General features: G+C 47.4%; 1 protein-coding gene across 1 annotated transcript in view; it reads right to left on the reverse strand.

The window, feature by feature from the left end:
• Positions 1-5,972: 5,972 nt before the first annotated feature.
• TMEM178B (transmembrane protein 178B) overlaps positions 5,973-17,622 on the reverse strand; it is a 342,764-nt gene continuing 331,114 nt past the window's right edge. The window contains exon 4 of the mRNA XM_025433717.3: positions 5,973-15,722. Coding sequence (XP_025289502.1) covers positions 15,472-15,722 — 251 coding nt within the window. The 3' untranslated portion in view covers positions 5,973-15,471. The remainder of the gene's footprint in view (positions 15,723-17,622) is intronic.

Genomic DNA, 17,622 nt, shown 5'->3' on the forward strand with positions numbered 1-17,622 from the left:
GTGACATAAGTAGCAGTGTTTTTGTTTGTTTGGTTGTTTTGTTCTTGTTCTTGTTGTTTTGTTTTTTGTTTTTGTTTCTCCTGTAGATCAGAGGCCAGGGGAAAATTAGTTCTTCTGTCCTATATGGCACATTGCCAAAATCAAGAAAGTAGTGTGTGTGTGTGGGGGAAGGGGGGGGCACCTGGGTGGCTCAGCGGTTGAGCATCTGCCTTCGGCTCAGGTCGTGATCCCAGGGTCCTGGGATCGAGTCCCACATCAGGCTCCCTGCAGGGAGCCTGCTTCTCCCTCTGCCTGTGTCTCTGGTTCTCTGTGTGTCTCATGAATAAATAAATAAAATCTTTAAAAAAAAAAAAGAGTAGCGTAGGGAAATAAGGGAGGAAAAGCTAAGGTGATGCCTCCCCCCCCACAAGGCCAAACCCCTTGTTCCAGGCAGACCCAGAAAACAAAGATAGGAACAGTGTCAAGAGGCAGGAGCCCTGGCCCTAGCTCTGTCCGCAGCTTAGCTTATGACTCAACCCTTCTGCACCCTGTCTCTGCCTGGGGAGAAGCCCAGGGCCAGGGATAGGCCAGTCATTTGGGTACTTCACATCCTACAGGTGGGTCCCTTAGATCCTGGAAGGACAATTGCTGCCTTTTCTCTGCCTAGAACACCAGGGAGTCATGATCTCAGGGAATGGCCAAGCATGGATGGGCTACTCTGATCGGCTATAAAGTGGGGGAAACTGTACCAGTCTAATAGACTCAAAGATGAAATGAGAGAACACAGGAAAGTGGCTGGCAGAAAGTAAATTCTTGGTAAATGGAACGATTATCTGGTTCCAAGAGAGGCGCAGACGTTACACTGCCTCTGCCTTCCCTGCCTTACGAATGGGTCGCATGGGCCTGGAGCTGCCAACTTGGTCGTTAGAAGAACATGTATCTCTTTAGGGAAAAAAACAAACAAACAAAAATACCCTTGTTCCAAACTTCAGTGATAAGAAGGGCTCTGAAGACATTCACCAAAAACTCTTTCCACCATCACCAACCCTCAAAGTAGGGGATGGGGGTTCTGAGGCAGGGCTCCTTATCCCCGTGCAGAGAAACCCCACAGGGGTCCCTACAGTGCCAGCCACTGGACAGGACATATGACAGTGGACATCACTGCTCTGGAGGCCACAGCCTGGTCAGCAGCGCCACCCCGGCTTGCAAGAGGCTGGACCACAGCCAGCGATGCCGCCAGCTGCCCTTCCCGTTCCCTCCACACACCTGCAGCCCCCATCACCTGCAGAAAACTCTGGCCACCACCACTCTTTCCCAGAGCTCTGTCCTCACACTTAGCCTCACAGTCACATCTTCTGCTCAGGTCTCATTACCCAGGGGGACTTCACATGGGCCATTTAAAATTTGAATGATGATGGGACCCCTGGGTGGCTCAGCAGTTGAGCGTCTGCCTTTGGCTCAGGGCATGATCCAAATTCAGGGATCGAGTCCCGCGTCAGGCTCCCTGCATGGAGCCTGTTTCTCCCTCTGCCTATGTCTCTGCTTCTCTGTCTCTCATGAATAAATAAATATTAAAAAAATAAATAAACATTGAATGATGTAATAATAAATCCATATATAGTACCTACTATATGTCAAGCGCTGGTTTAAGCAACGCAGCAAATATTAACCCATTTTATCCTCACAACAACCGTACAAGGTAAGTTATTACCCTCATTTGTTGAGGGAAAGATTGAGGCATGCAGAGGCTGAGAATCTCACCTGAGGTTATTATATTAGTAGGTGGTAAGAAGTTTGAGCACAAGCGGTCCAACTCCAGTAAGTCACACTGTCATGAACTAAATCTTTGCCATCTAGCTCACAGAGAACACACAGGAAGGGACATCAGGGTGATGGGCTTCGAGTCCCCCCATTCTTTGGATCTATTTGGTCTCATGGTCCAGGCTTTCTTTGGAAGAGCGAAGAGCAAAGTCCCCCTGCTCGGGCCACCCCGAGCCTCCTCTCCCACGGTGGCTGGAAACCATGTGGTCTTATGCACACCTGCTTCGACACAGCTGCTATGGTGTTAACGTTGCCCGACACCTGCTCATCGGGAGAAACAAAACCTAATTGCGTGTCCTTGTTCCCCAGGTGCTTACGCTGAAACCAGGGTTAAACCCAGCAGAAAGGATCTTTTGGGGGGACATTAGTTTAAAACAATACCTGTTCCCATGTGGCTTGAAATCTCAGACTGGGACTAATTTTTTTTCATTGTCCTTTGAAATCCTCCTGTGATCTTTACCCTAGATAAAAGATATTAACAGAAGCATTGAAAACACGACTTTCACATCACGTAGCTAGGTAAGTGAATGTTCCAGACCAGGGCATCCACATCACCTGGAGATCATGTTAAAATGCAGATTCTGATTCAGTGGATCTGGAATTGAAGATGGAATTGAAGATGCATTTCTAGCAAGATCCCAGGTGACACCGATAGAGTGGCAAGGTTCTAGAGCATTTCTCTCACTCCTGGAAAAGGAAGTCCTTTGCAAAGGGATAGAATACTTTCAATCACAGATTTTTTTCCTCTCCTGAGTCAAAAATATTTCAAGGGATGGTTTTATTGCACATAGTTGTGTATCTATGTACGAGAGTTGTATTGACCAAACAGTGGTTGACTACAATCAATGTGAGTTTGCATCTAATTGATCAATGTGTTCACTGTCCATTGGCTTTTGGCCAATGGTGACCGAGTGGGGCACCTGTAGGACTCTAGCAATTGTTCAAATCTAAGTTCAGAAAGCCTTCCCAAGGAGGTAAGAGGTGAGGCTGGCTTAAGAATGAGAAACCAAACTGCAGGGGTGCAGGGCAGCTGAGAGACACTGAGTTAACGGTTCTGGGCCAGGCATCTCCTACAGTTCACTCTTTGACTTTCTGAAGTGGTCTGGGTGGGTGTTGGAGTGCCCCGTTACATACATGCAAGGATAAAGGCTGAGGAGGCCAAGTGACACAACTTATATATAGGAAGATTTGAATCCACATCTGCTTAAAGACTCACGCACCTGCGCCCCCTCCCCCAGTCCCCATCCTCACCCCAGCACCTTGTGAAGGGTGCATGGAGCCTTTTGAGGAGCTGGGATGGGGAAGAGACCAAAGACAAAGAGCTTCAGCACGTGACCTGCAAAGGGCAGGGTCAGGTCTCTCTCTAAGGGGTCAAGGGGGATAAGGAAGGAATCTAGAAAACCTAGAAAGGAACTCGGTTAACGTGGAGAGGAGCTATGTTTGGTGTGATTTAACTTATCACATGACTTACTGTATGTACAATGAAGGGTTGACGCTGCACATCTGGGTTGCCCGAAGCCTGCACATCCCAAAGAAGGTAACACCCTTGACTAGTCCCTGGGAGATCACCTCTAAGCCCTTGGGATATCTTGCTTGATGAGTTGGTCTTGGCTTACCTGGTTTCCCTTGGGCCATGGCAGCTAGTTTATGCTATCACTGGGATTTATGGTGGGGACCTCGTCCACAGGGTGTCAGTTTGACCCCAGCAGGGGTTGGAAGCTGAGCAGCTAAGGTCAGCTGTATGAGCATTTGATGCCTACACACCCGACCTCCCCCCTAGATCCCGGGACACGGAGGCTAGGGTGAGCTTCCCTGGTTGGCAAGACTCCTTTTGTCACACAGCACTGCTGGGAGAATTCAGTGGCATCTGTATAAATCCACTGGGAGAGGACAACTGGAAGCTTTGCTGATCTTAATCTGTATCCTGTCAGTGTTACAGACTATAACCCTGAGTGTCACAGGTCTTCGGAGTTCTGTTAGCCCGTCTAACAAATCATGGAATCTGAGGGTGGGTATGAGGATCCCAATAACACTTAAGGAAGAACCCCGCACCAGTATGAGGGCCAACTTGAGTGGGTGGATGGGGGAAGACTTAAGTTGGTTAAGATCAATATTTACTGAGCCCTTGACTACCCACCAGGCCCTGTCGGTCACTGGGATATGAAGAGGAGTTAAGTCAGAATCCCTGCTCTTTAAGAAAATCCAGTTCCTAAGGAGATCCCAAGGAAAACACCAATTTCATCTGGAAGCACTAAGTACCATGAGAGAGACGTGGCATGGTGCCATGGGGTTCAGGCGGTGGGCACCTAGCAGGATGGACATTCAGGAACGGAAGGCTTTCTGGAAGACAGCAGCCCTCCACGCATATATTTGCCCTCCCCCAGATATTTGGGGGACTTGGTCACGGTTCCCAGAGCTGCCTTTCTCCAATTCTGTAACAGCTCTCACTGGGGGGACTTCTGTGCCTCGAGGCACATGTGCTGGGGTGAGAGGGAGTAGATGCATTTCCCACAAACCCAGGGGACCACGTAATTCATCAGGACACAGAAATCAAAGTTGTGCTTCATTGGAAAAAGGAGCAGCAGACTGCGTCTCTGCGGCTTACCCCGGGCTGTCTACGGGGCATCCCAGCATTCCGCTCACCCCTCAGGCCAGGATGCTGCAGCACAGATTCATAGCACCTGATGGGCGCATCATCCCCCTCCCCACCCCCACCCCCACCCCCACCCTGGGCTGGAAGGGAAGCCCATGAAGTCCCCCTGCTTTCCCTGGAAGGCACAAGGGCTGAAAGGCCTTGCTCCTTTCTTAACATCCATGCTCTCTCTCTTCCAAAGGACGTGACAACCAAGAGGGGAGGGGGGCTTAGGATTCCGGCCTCCCGTTGCTCCGAGCCTTTCTCTACTTATGACCCTTCCCCACCCATTCTGTAAGGCACTTACTTACCTTTGACCCGTACTTACTTTTTGAAACGTTTTACTGCTCATTTCCATCGCCTCCAAGGTGATGATGATAATTCTTGATCTTTTTTCTTTTTAAATTCCACTGCCTACATGAGTGTTCCTTTTTCAGGTTACATCTACGCAGGTCTTCCAGGACAATGTCCAGCACTATGCACGTCTTTTGCCAGAGGCTATGAGCCATGGCACCAGCGATGATCATGAAGATTAGACACTTGCCCGCTCGACCACTACTCGGATGCACCACAAAGATGCAGGGACACTCTCAGTGCGGGATCCTCCCCCTTTTGGTCTGCCCAGCATCATATGGCTCCTCCTGTGTCTGGAGAACTATCTGATCTTGGTGGGAGGCAGAGCTTACCACCAGAGACAGAAATAAGAGGCTCTGGGCCTGTTTCCTGCACTCCCTGGGCTGGCGCACTCACCTAAGATTCTGACTCTGGGGCTACCCCCTGAAGGGTGGAGGGACCCGGGAGCCCATCGAGGTGAAGGTGGTGGCAGAGGCAGCCCCGGAGGGTCTCGGGGAGTCCCACAGCAGCATTGGCAGGAGTCCGGGTTAGCCTGGGGTGTGACTCTGGCTCTCTAGCTGCTTCCTCCTGCCTCTGCTATGAGCTTCATGCTTTTCAGTAAATTACTTTTCCACTTGCACCAGATGGAGCCAGTTTCTTTGCTTAAAACTTCGCAATGTCGACTGACACATAATGCCCTTTAACACGCATGTGCCTCCCACTGTCTTCTTTCCGAGCTGTCCTCCCCGGGGAAGGAGCCAGACACTTTTAAAAGGCACATGGGTGGATGGGAACTGTGATTCTAAGCGAGGGGCAGAGATGATGAAGGCTGAGAGAGAAGTCTCTCTCCTCGCTGACGGCTGGGAAAGAGGCTTAGGGCTTAGAACATAACCAGCCATTCCAGCATCTTACAAAGCTTTCTTCAAAAAGTTACTAATGCCAACAAAGGAGAAAAAGAACAATAGTTTCCTTCTCTTCTGTATTACTCTCCAAATCCTGCTCTCACCAAACTCTAAAAGCACGTACCTTTGGCTTACACATTTCTTGAAATGTTTATGGTCTATTTCCTCCAGGATTAGTCTTCAATCTGCTATCTATAGAGAGCTGTTCTATTTTTTTTTTCTATACCAACCCTGAGGGGAAATTATGGCTCTCCTCCACCAAACACTGCAGCATCGCCCCCTCTCCCCCAAGCAGACACAATTACTTAAAACACACAACATGATCTTCTTTATTTAATTGTTTAATCAGTTTACATTCCACAACTGACAGATTATTTATTTTATTTTTTTTCCATGAACAAGTCATTGAATTAATTACCAGACACTTTTTTTTTCTTCGATCGATGATGGAAAGACGATATTTCTGCCAATTTGAAAAAGAAAATTGCAAGATGGAGTGTCAGTGAAGTCCCCCAAATGCTCTCTGCTTCCTCAGTCCTTGCAAAAATCACGGGAACCTGGCAATTTCCCTTTTCATCCCCCCCCCCCACTTCCCACTTTCCTGTTACATTCACCTCTCCGAAGAGTACAATTGTCTCGAGATCTGGTTTGGATCACCTTTCCTGTAATTAATTAATTATGAGAAGTAACAGACAGCACAATAGAGCTGATAAGATGTAGCATTCTTGTTAAGATGAAACAACACATTTATTCACATCGTATCAGAATGAATTAACAGAATATTTAATCTTATTTTAGCACCAATAACCACAGGAATTTGCTACCTCCCAGGGCAGAGGCGGTGTTGGGATCCTGCAGTACACACCACTCCTTGTCTAACCAGTCAGAAAGCACTAGGCAAATGAAGGGTAAATTTGTAGAAATCTATATTGACCAAGCAATAATCTGGTGGACCATAAACACTCCAGGTGTTCGAGAGTTTTGTCAGTTATGATCCCTGTCTAATGACCATATAGAAAACATACTCACCAAAGGGGCTCATTTTCTTTCACTTGGTAACACAGGGCTCAGAATGTTCTATTTTAAATGAGTTAAATCTTGTCATACTGGCTCTTTGAAATGCTTTGAGTATGCCCAGGGGTGGCTTGCTTGCATTTTATCCTGTTCTCTGTGCTAAGATCTCGGAAAACTGTCTTCTTCCCCATCCACCCCCACCCCACACAAAAGAGGTTTCTTCGCATCTAAGGAAGGTCTCTAGTCAGGGAGGACAGATAGGCAGTGGCGGCCTGAGTCCCAGTGCAAAGGACAGAACCTGTCATCACCACAACCTCCTAGAAAACCCAGTCTTGCCTGTGGTCACTGCTATCTCCAGCGGATCCCCTTTTAGCACTTGACTTAAAGATACAAATGTAAGGAAATTAAGGGGCTGAAAGGAACAGCTCCGAATATTGGTGAGATGTTCTTAGCAGATGATTGGACTAGATGACAAAATGGTGTGTTCATTATTCTTGACCAAGAGGAGGCCTGTCTAGCCCCCCTCACCACTGTACGATAAAGGGCATGTGCATAGGGATAAGTTGGTGCTCTCATAGCTGAAGAAAGTGACCTGCTCTAGCCTCTAGAACTTTGAGGAGTCATTGGCGCCATGCCCAGGGGCAGTGCTGACACCCTGTGGGGCACAGGTGACATGTATTTGACAAGCGATAGTCCTCTCTGACTAAGCAGGTGAAGCAGAATTTCAGGGGTTAGGATAGCAGACTGGCTGCCCCTGCTGTGCTCTACTCTGGGCCAACACCAACCTCTGGCCTCTATCACCTGGGAGATCCGAGTGACTCATGGGGGAGGGGGTCCGATTAGACATCTTAACAAAGAGTCTCAATCTTTGCTGTCCTATATGGTAGCCAGGTGCCATGTGTGGCTGTTGAACACTGGAGATGTGCCTGGTCCAAACTGCAATGCTTTCTAAGAATAAAGTGCCCATTGGATTTCAAAGACTTCATTAAAAGGAAATGGATGTAAGATATCTCAGTAATGTTTTATATTGATTCCACGTTAAAATAATAGTTTTGGCATGTTGGGTGGAAACGTGTTAAAATTACTTTCAACTGTTTATTCGGACTTTTAAAACTGGGGCCACTAGGATATTTAAAATTGCATATGTGGCTTACATTCTATCTCTGTTGGACAGCACTGGTCTAAATTGCCTTCCTGACACCGGTCCCGGAGTGATGATCACTGCGGACCATCAGAAAGGAGGAAGGCTTGGATTATAGGCCCCACCTCAGGGCACCTCATCTTCTCAGTCCGAGGGGAGGCACCTCCTTGTGCTGTAGGATTCCCCGTCCTTCTTTCCTACTTCCTGCTACTTCCCTGCCTCTCAGGGCTTCCTGTTTCATCCTTGCCATGCTGAGGATGCTCTGGTAATTCTCCCATTACCCCTTCCCAAAGCTTTCTTTATCTTACCTCCATAGGCAACTCACGTCTGCTGCCCACGGCCTGTACCCCACCACCCACTAGGGCTGTCTTCCTTCTGCTTGGCAGCATCCCTTAGCCAGCCTCCCTGCTTCTGACATCACAAGCCATGTTTGTACAGTGAGTCACAGATTACAAAGCAATTCACAGGCACCATCTCCTTTGATACTCTCCTACCCCAGCTGGCAAAACTCTGTCAGGATAGCAAAATGAGAATGGCAAAATGGGTGGGAAAAGGCATCTGAGAACAAAAAGGTAGATCAAAGGCTTTGGACTGGAGCACAAACTGGCTGTTAGCTTGAGGTTACTTTCTGCGGAGTGAGAGGGGCAAGAGGAGCATGGAATAACTCTCCAAACGGACCTCCAGGGGGGAAGCACACGCACCTGCGTGGGCCGAAGCCTCTAAGGATAGCAGCAGAATGGCCAAGGAGACGTGGTGCCCCAGGGGCCCCAGGAGCCCCCTGCTCCCCATTTGGCTGAGAGGACACAGAGACAGTGAGGTAACAAGACTCGCCTGAGGCCCCCAGTGAGCCGGTGACAAAGCTACGAATGCAAACCCAGGATCAGGTCTTTGCAGTGACCTTCGTGATGACCTTCGCCCTTCAGACTTGGATGACTTGCTTTGACTTTCTGGAAAATATATTTTACTTTAAAGGCAAAAAGCTTTAGAACAGAGGGTCCCAAGCAGACACTAGTGACTGTCAAGAGAAGCAACCAGAAAAAACAACAACAACAACAACAACTCCTGTGCCAACGGCTTCCTTCCCTTCAAATCCCACCTGGAGTCAGGATTCTAGGGCAGTCTACGTAAGTCCTCCAAAAACTGAGGGCTACGTCAATGCGTGTGTCTAGTCTCAATACCCTCCCCCTTATTTTCAGTTTCCACTTTTATTTGTACATTTTTACAAATAGTCTTAGATCTAAAACAGTCACACCATGGGTGGGAGTGGGAAAGTAGTCTGAGAATGAGTTAGTAAAAGCTCCCTATGTGAAAGGCATCATCACATCCACAACGACACAGACACACCAAAACATTCAGGCTTGAGAGGGTCTCCAGGAGATGGGGAAAGAAGGGAGAGGTTTGGCCAGAGGGAGTCAGGGGAGACAGAAGAGAGAGACACAAGAGTTCCCCAAGGAGCAACACTCAGTCCTTGGAAATGAAGAATAGGATTAGTTGCCAAAGTTGGCATCTGTCAAAGTGAGGCCAGGTTTGAGCTACCACTGTGCACCCCTCCATGCTTACACCCAATTTTCTGCTTCTCAAGAGTGAACAAACACCCCCTGTGGTTGGGTAGGCCCCCCATTCTTGGTTGGGCCCTATCCTTATAGTGAGCAAGGACTTGGACTTCTCTTAGAGAAGGTCTCACAGTAACATTGAAACCAGATCCCCTGCAAAGCACAAAGTGTGCAGACCCTTTTGGAAGTGCATTCTTGTCTAGAACCTAGGATTCAGTTTTTCCCAAATAGGATCACACCCAGAACATCTCCTAGTGAATGCACCATCTAAAGGACTTCCTATGAGAACCCATATGCTTTTGATGAAGCCATCTGCTTTACCAACTGACAAGAGAAAGAAGATTCCAGTTCTTTGAAACTGGTTCCCATCTTAAACTTCAAAGACCATTAAAAAATGTTTCAGACCCTGATCTGTTCCCACTGCTAGGGCATGTACAGCCACAAATCATGTTTGAAGAAAAGAGAAAAAAAAAAAAAGGCATTGACCCCATGCCTTGCTTAATAGTTAACTGTGTTAGCTCATATATGCTACTTGCTTCAGATGGTTTACTCATTCCGTGACCTCTGGGAATAATCGAGAGGGATTAAGAGTGCCCTTTGCAAAATTGGCTTTGGACAAAAGGAAGGAAGCCTGAGAATGGGTAAATTAAGGAGCCAACCTCTGTGAGGGACTCGAATGATAAAACAATCCCACGTGCTGAAGCTGTATTGAACGGCCCTATCTGGTGGCCAAGATGACCGCTCACTCCCAATTGTCCTTCCAGCAGTGAGGACCAGACATCACACAGAAGAATTCCGCATGATGGGGGCTCTGCTGCTGCAGGATCATTTGAACAATGCGTGATTTATGTGACACGTCATGTTTGCAAATCACTTTGCAATTTCCTTGTCACCCTTAATATACCATGAGGTAAAGTGTTATCACTATCCTCATTTTGTGGATGAGGAAGTTCAAGTATGGAGAAGACACAGTGCCCAGAGTCACAAATCATTTAGTGCAGAGCTGAAATGAACTTTACAGTAACTGCACTATAGATGTGCAGCTTAATTAGTGAGTTACTCTGGCTTCAGTGCTCTTACACCTATAATTAGGTTGAGAAAGCACTCAAAAGAAAGAAAAGAAAGAAAGAAAGAAAGAAAGAAAGAAAGAAAGAAAGAAAGAAAGAGAAAGAAAAAATACCAAAGCAGGAATCTTTTCACTCTGTTCTGCTCATCTCTAAGCTCTGGCACTGACTTTTTCGAAAAGTCTCTCTGTGGTCTTTCGGGGCTCAGAGCCCTGTGCTCCTTCTGTTATGAACACAGGGTCAAGTCCATGCAGACCAGTGCGGTTCTGTGGTCTGGGACTACATTCCTAGCCCCAGTTGCCAACCCAAGACAACCACTGACCGTGGAAGTGCTGGGGCTGTGACCATCATGATGCCCCTGAGTGATGGAATTATAAACAATCCTTTAGTCTTTTTTTTTTTTTTTTGTACTTTATTTTTCTAATTTTCTACAGTTTCCTATTGTTCAGAAAAAGTAATCCAACAGCCAATAACAATGTAATCTATGAACTAACAATAATGTTTTAGGAGACATTTTGCACCATGGAGGCATCAATGGAAAGAGTGCAAACAAAGCCCACCAAGTTGACTGCTTTGAGAGACGCCAGAATCTTTTGTGTCTATCAACTCAGGTGGGCTTGTTTAAAAACCTGTCCCCTTACTTTATTGGATACCAGCTAGAAGATGGCATGGAAGCCAACCTGCCTGGTATGCACCCATGATTTCTAAACACAGTGAAATCACCTCTCACTATGACTCATCATATTTCCCTGGAAGGGGCTGGATTTGTCCACTGGGATGGTCAGCCCCTGGAGTGGAAGGAAAATTCTCAGAAAAGGCAGCTTCCCTTTAGCTGTAAGAATCAGCCAAGCAACCCACACAAACTACCCCAAAGATGACCAGAGTGTATTTCTTCCCGCTCCCTCCCCTCAGATACTTGAAAACCAGTTAATTAATGCTCCCAGAATACGTCAGGGGAAGACAGAGTCAATGGCTCTGGGTATTGTACTTGATTTCATTATTCTGAGTCTGACTCAGGTGGGCAGCATTAGGGATCTAAGCAGCACATCCCCCATTAAATCAGAACTACACATGGTTCATTTGAGATCTCTTCTCATGACTGTGGATGACTGTTATGAGGTAGGGCCCATCCATACTCAAGAGTTCCAGGATATTGTCTCCCCTTACAAAAGGAAGGGCAAACATTGTTAGGGGAAACCACCCCCCTCCCAACAAGAGAAGATGCCAGAATGGGCTCAGGGTGCTGCATATGGACATGTGATCAAGGAAGGCTTTGTCTTTATTTGGTGGAGATGTTGAGTCTTCCTAACTTTATGATCCCTGAAGCTGAAAGGATATAGTTATTGAAAGGCTTTCAGAAGGATTGAGGCTGGAATAGGCACATTAAAAAAATTCTGTTTTATATTTTTATGCCAGGAAGCCACTGATCTCCTCTGGAAGCCCACAGCCACAACAAATGAGGAAGGGGGCTACTTGAAGAGTATGAGCGTCTCCAGAAACAGATTCCTAAACTATTCTAACTGATCAACTACTTTAAATTGATGCAGAAGGAAAGTAGAAGTGAGTGGAGAGAGGAAGAGGAAACACGAAGAAACCAAAGCTCTCAAAGTGGGGAGAAAAAGAGATAGGACCTCTTCCCAGGCAGACACTCCACTTGCCTGAATCCTCAATCTCGTAGGTAAGGAGGGAAATGAAAGCCGCCTCCCACAGAGCTCAGAACACATACATAGTCAGAGACCTTGCATGCACAATCTGTAAGAAATTAAACTTGACCTGGGGTCGGGGCTGGGGCTTTAATGAGGCTGCTAACCCTAAATCCCATCAGAAGGTTGGGTTCTACTTTGACTTGAAGTTGGCAGGGGCTCCAGCCTCCTTCTCCTTCTCTGCCCCCTCCTTCTCCATCAGCCAAACCACTGCATCAGTGATAGTGTGGGGCAGCAGGTCTTAACCTGGATCCCTATGTTGGAGGGGTCAAGGTCACCGGGGCAAGGACTTGCCATGTGTATGGGGCTTCCATCCTGATCATATGGCTTACGCTTTGAATTGGTCCCAAGCAGGATCAGACCTCAGCGTGTATCTGTTCCTACCCGGCCCCACTACCAAAGCAGCAGCTCAAAGCTCCTGTTCTCCTGATGGTGAGTTAAGCCCAGGTGGTTGACTTCTTTCTTAGGAATCTCTTAACACTTCAGGAAAGTATTGAAGGGACACAATAAGCGGTATTAAGGATCGATCATAAAGATGAGTAGCTGGAAAGAGTGGCTGATCCATTTCTGGCAAGCATGGGATTAAAAAAAAGAAGGTATAAATAGTTACAGGTCGGTGAAGCAGTATCTTCAAACATGGCTACTTAAGAAAAGTTTAAGTGATAGCAAGTTGCCCCCTTTAGAATTTTTTCCCCCATTTTCCTGCTGGAAAACAGCTGGAGTTTGGGTCTGGTCACAGACAAGCCCTCTGGCCTCAAACAGATGCTCATGGGCCCCTGCCTCTCCCTGCTGGGCAGAGCCCACTCAAGATACTTCTTGGCAGGAAGACACAAGGCCTCTCAATCTGAGCTGCTTCTCACTCTTGCTCAAGCCCTAGTATGCCTTGAAGGGGGAAACGCAACTCTTCAAGGAGAAAATTTTAAAAATTCTGTATACAATAGAAAAATTGGGTTTTCTTGAAAATGAGTTCTCTTCCTATAGAATAAACCCTTTATTTTAAAAATTCTTAGAAGCCCAATTGGAAGGTACTAGCATTTCCTGCTCCACACCTTACCCCTCATCTCTCAGCACACCCATACAAGAGGCACACACACACGAGATCTTTTGCAGAAGCTGACCAATGTCGCTGGGAAGGAAGTCTTGAGTGGTATATCCACAGCTGCATCCAGGTTATATTGACACAAACACACAGAAAATGCACGAGAGCTACACTTTTACAGAGACCCTCATTCAGGCCATTCATGCACATGGGATGTCCTATGTGGATGTGCATTACACACACACACACACACACACACACACACACACTGTCCAAAAGAGCAGATGAGGAGGCAGGCAGGACTTGTAGCCTTGTGGGTGGAGGAGGGAGAGGTGGTTAGTGGGTGAGGAAAGGTGAGGACTGGTAGGAAGACAGATCAGAAGACAGGGAGATGGAACAGGTGCTTGGACGGGAAGGAAGGCTATTGAGCTGTTGGCAAAGTGCCCAAAGCACATTTATTTATGAAGCAACTGAATTCTCAGCTACGTGCTTGACCCATGACTGTACAGCCTAGGGATTCACTTTTTGCCTCCCCAAGGCTGCTCAGCCGCAGCAGGGTCACCGAGGTGACGGTCAGCTGCTCCTGCCCACTCTTCCCAGCAGACTCTCGTCCCTACAGCTTCCACGACTCTGGCTGACTTCGTGGTTTGCCAACACCTGCAGGGCCAATTTGCTCAAGTGAGCCTGAGACACTGGGCTGGATTTGTGCCACCTCTGTTTGGGTGCTAGCCACTAAGACGGCTATTTTGGGATGCATGGCCTTGAATATCAAGAGGAAAAGGAAGAAGATGGAAAGAGTCAAGAGTTCTCCATTAATTTACACAATATCATACAAACTCGAGCCCATGGGACATGGAGGTGCTTTCTCTGCATGGGACCCATTTTCTTTCATCTGTACAGAGGTTGCCCCTCGGAAAGGGGTAGATGTCCAGTGACAAAGGACAGCTTCCATGATGGGGAGTGAAGGTCTGGTTTGGTACACGTACTTGTACAACAGCAACAGAGGCAACGTCCCTTCTCCCTCCTGAACTGTGTTCCCCCTCTTCTCTCATGGCTTTTGTGCCCAGCTTTGTCTTGAACTTCCAGATTTAGAGGACTAAATCCTGTGGCATCCCAGAACTGTGACGTGATGGACCATGGGGCCCTCGGCCCAGCGGTTTTGTTCTCGGTTCTGCCCTCTGGGAATTTCAGCTGCACATACAAATAATAGAAAAATGCAACACAAACGATAAAACCCCACACTCAGGGAACATCCACCACACACACACACACACACACACACACACACACACACTCTCCAGGGATCTGAAGCTACGGAACGGGCACCCGCACTGGCTTGGTCCTCGTTATTCTTCCTTGGTCTCGGGCCTCCGGCCTGGGCCACGAAACGACCACAAATGATGGAGACAACAGTCATGATGCAGTATTTCCAATTGAAAAGGTGAAAAGGAGTAAAGGAATCCACCGGGAGTAGTCTCGCACACACGCACACACGCATGCACACGCACACGCGCACATCACAGCGTTACTCCGAGGCTCTGATCTGCCCTCGCAGGAGTGCAGGTGGGGTCAGGGGCAGGGCGGCCTCTTGTTTAACTGAGTGTAAGGCAGCTGGAAGGTAAGACTGGGTTTTCTGAGCATCCACTGAAGTGTCCTTTTATTGACGTGGATCTTGCCTCTCAGCACATTTGTTCTCTCCCCCTTCCCACATCTACCACTTTGTCCAAAAGTTTGGCAACAAAGAGAAAACTTTCTTGTCGGTCGTTTTCTCCTCCACGTCTTGCGTGTCGCTGGTGGGTCAGGGAGGGAATCAGAACAGGAAGATCAGGAGAAGTGGTTCTGCAAATGACCTCAAAGATCTGGTTACATTCTACGAACTAAGGGCTTCGTTTCTCTGCGGTATGATTGGTGTTGGGGTGGTGTCCTCACTGCTGGCCCCACGGACGGCACCTCCTCGTCTGTTTCCGTGCCGCTTCAGAACACTGGCACTGTCCCTTCCCTGCCCGTCACCCGTCCTCATGAGTGACAGGAATCAGGACGCTATCACGGGTGGCGATGTTCGTTCTGTCTTCAAGACACCATGGAGCCAAAAGTTAAGAAGTGATGGAAGAGCCACATGATGGGAATGCTTTCCCCATCTCGGTGATGAGGCAACACAAAGTCCAACGAGATGCGGGTGCCTGAGCCTACTCAACTCTACCTTGGCACTGGCATCATCTTGAGTTAGTTTTGTTTTATATATGTATATTATATATATATTTATATATATATATATGTATGGGTTTGTTTTTTAGCACACTGTCCCATTCTCGGGTCTGGATTTAGGGCAGTTGGTCCTCGGGACAGGTTGGACAGAAGGGGCCAAGGTACAGAAGAATCCCGAGATTAGCGTGAGGCCCAGGCCCCCCCATGCACAGAACATGGACCATCCATAGCCGTGGCTGATGTCATCGGGGAGTCCATACAGGTAGCGTGGGTAGCGTGACAGCTCGAAGTTGATTCCGGCCACACAGGTGCACAGTGAAATGATGCAGAAGGTTCCTGGAGGGCGAGGGAAGGAACCGGGGGGGGGGGGGGTAGGGTGAGGGAGAGGGAGAGAGAAAGAGAGAAAGAGAGAGAGAGAGAGAAAGAAGTGAGGTTGACAGCATTTTTCAATTCTCTCGAGTAGGAAAGATGAGACGACCCAGGTATGACCCAGGTACGAGTCGTCTGTGAACGAGATCAATATCTGGAAATATTCACAGAGAGGAGAGTAGCATGAAGAGATCACGGCTTCCTCGTTCTCCAATAATTGCCCAGTCTTGGGAAAACTTGGCAAGTCTCTCCTGTGGGAAAATACCAAATGAGTATTACAGTAGAGTCTCATGTAGGGTGTAGTGGGGCAGAAGAGGACCAATTCATTTTTCTAAAGCAAGGAAGATTCACTGTCTTTCTTGGGAGACACAGAAAACACCCCTGCCCCTAAAGTAGTTTGCTACTTCTTTAAAGAGAAAAACTCTATACTTTCCTATATAAAATGTTCTTATACAACACCGGGTTTGTCTTTAACCCATCCATCAACAAGTCATCCCGATCTTGGGATTCCTTTTCCTTTTGCTGCAAGACAACATTCTGCAAAGTGTTCTCCACGGAACACTGACCCTGGGAGATATTCCTTTACTAAGGGGCAGTGGAGTCAAAATCTCCAGGAAACTCTATATGCGATTTCTTGCCCGTGAAGATTCATCACCCACAGTAGCATGAGCTCATGTGTCTAACCTAGTCTTTTTTTTTTTTTTTAAGATTATTTATTCATGAGAGACACGGGGGGGGGGGGCGGTGGGGTGTGGCAGAGACACAGGCAGAGGGAGAAGCAGGCTCCATGCAGGGACTCATGGACTCAATCCCATGGGATTGGGACTTAATCCCAGATCCCAGGATCACACCCTGAGCCGAAGGCAGATGCTCAACCACTGAGCCACCCAGGCGATCCATCTAACCTAGTCTTATGAGTATTTCCAAAACACACTGAATGATGGGACCTCCACTTTAAAAAAAAAAAAAAAGAAGACTCCTAGTGACCTTCAGTGAGAAGAGGTTGCTTTAAGAGAAAGAATGTTATAAAAATGCATACACTTACAAACCCATTTGTAACCATTAGAGATATGCAGTATACCCAAATTCAAGAGTTCAAGAGCAGAGTCTCCTGTTCCTTCTATCAGCACCGAAAGGGGAGGGAGGGCCCGTGAGTCTGAGAAGGCTGGGTTGGCTCGGCAGAAGAGGGAGAAGCATATATTTTTTTTAAGGGGGTGGGAACAAGAGGAGGGGCATTGTGTTTATATGTATTATAAGACCTCCTTGGCTTCCTGAGGGCCAAGTTTCTTTAAGATCAGACCTTATCTCTTCCAGGCCTCAGGCCCATGAGCATGTGACAGTTTTAATGGCCACAGTGGTAGCAGCCGTACCTAACATTTATTAAGTGTTGTGTGCTAGGAACAGTTAAGTGCTTAACATGTATTGAAACTGTAATCCTTTAAATAAATCTATGCAGTAGGTTATATGATTTTTTTTTTAGTAGGTTATATGATTAGCCCTATTTTGTCCCTATCCCTATTTGGTTGAAGAAACTGAGGCCCAGGGAGATTAACCCATCTGTCGGAAATTACACAGGAAGTAACTGGTAGAGCCAGGCTACAACCTCAGGCACGCTAGTGTCAGAGTGTGCAATCTTCTTCTCTGTGCTAAGACTGGTGTCATGCAAGGGGGGGGGGGGGCCTCCTGTTGTGCACCTGCGTTCAAGATGATTCTCCACCACTCAGTCTAGGGTAGGGTAGTTTGGAGTCTGGATGGCTTGTTAGAGTGCTGGGCCTACCGCCATAGTTTTTGGTTCATAGGTCTGGGTCCAGCCTGTAAATTTGGATTTGTTTTTCTTTTTTAAGATTTTATTTATTTGAGAGAGAGA

This window comes from Canis lupus, chromosome 16 (genome assembly GCF_003254725.2).
Source record: "Canis lupus dingo isolate Sandy chromosome 16, ASM325472v2, whole genome shotgun sequence".
NCBI classification, from domain to species: domain Eukaryota; kingdom Metazoa; phylum Chordata; class Mammalia; order Carnivora; family Canidae; genus Canis; species Canis lupus.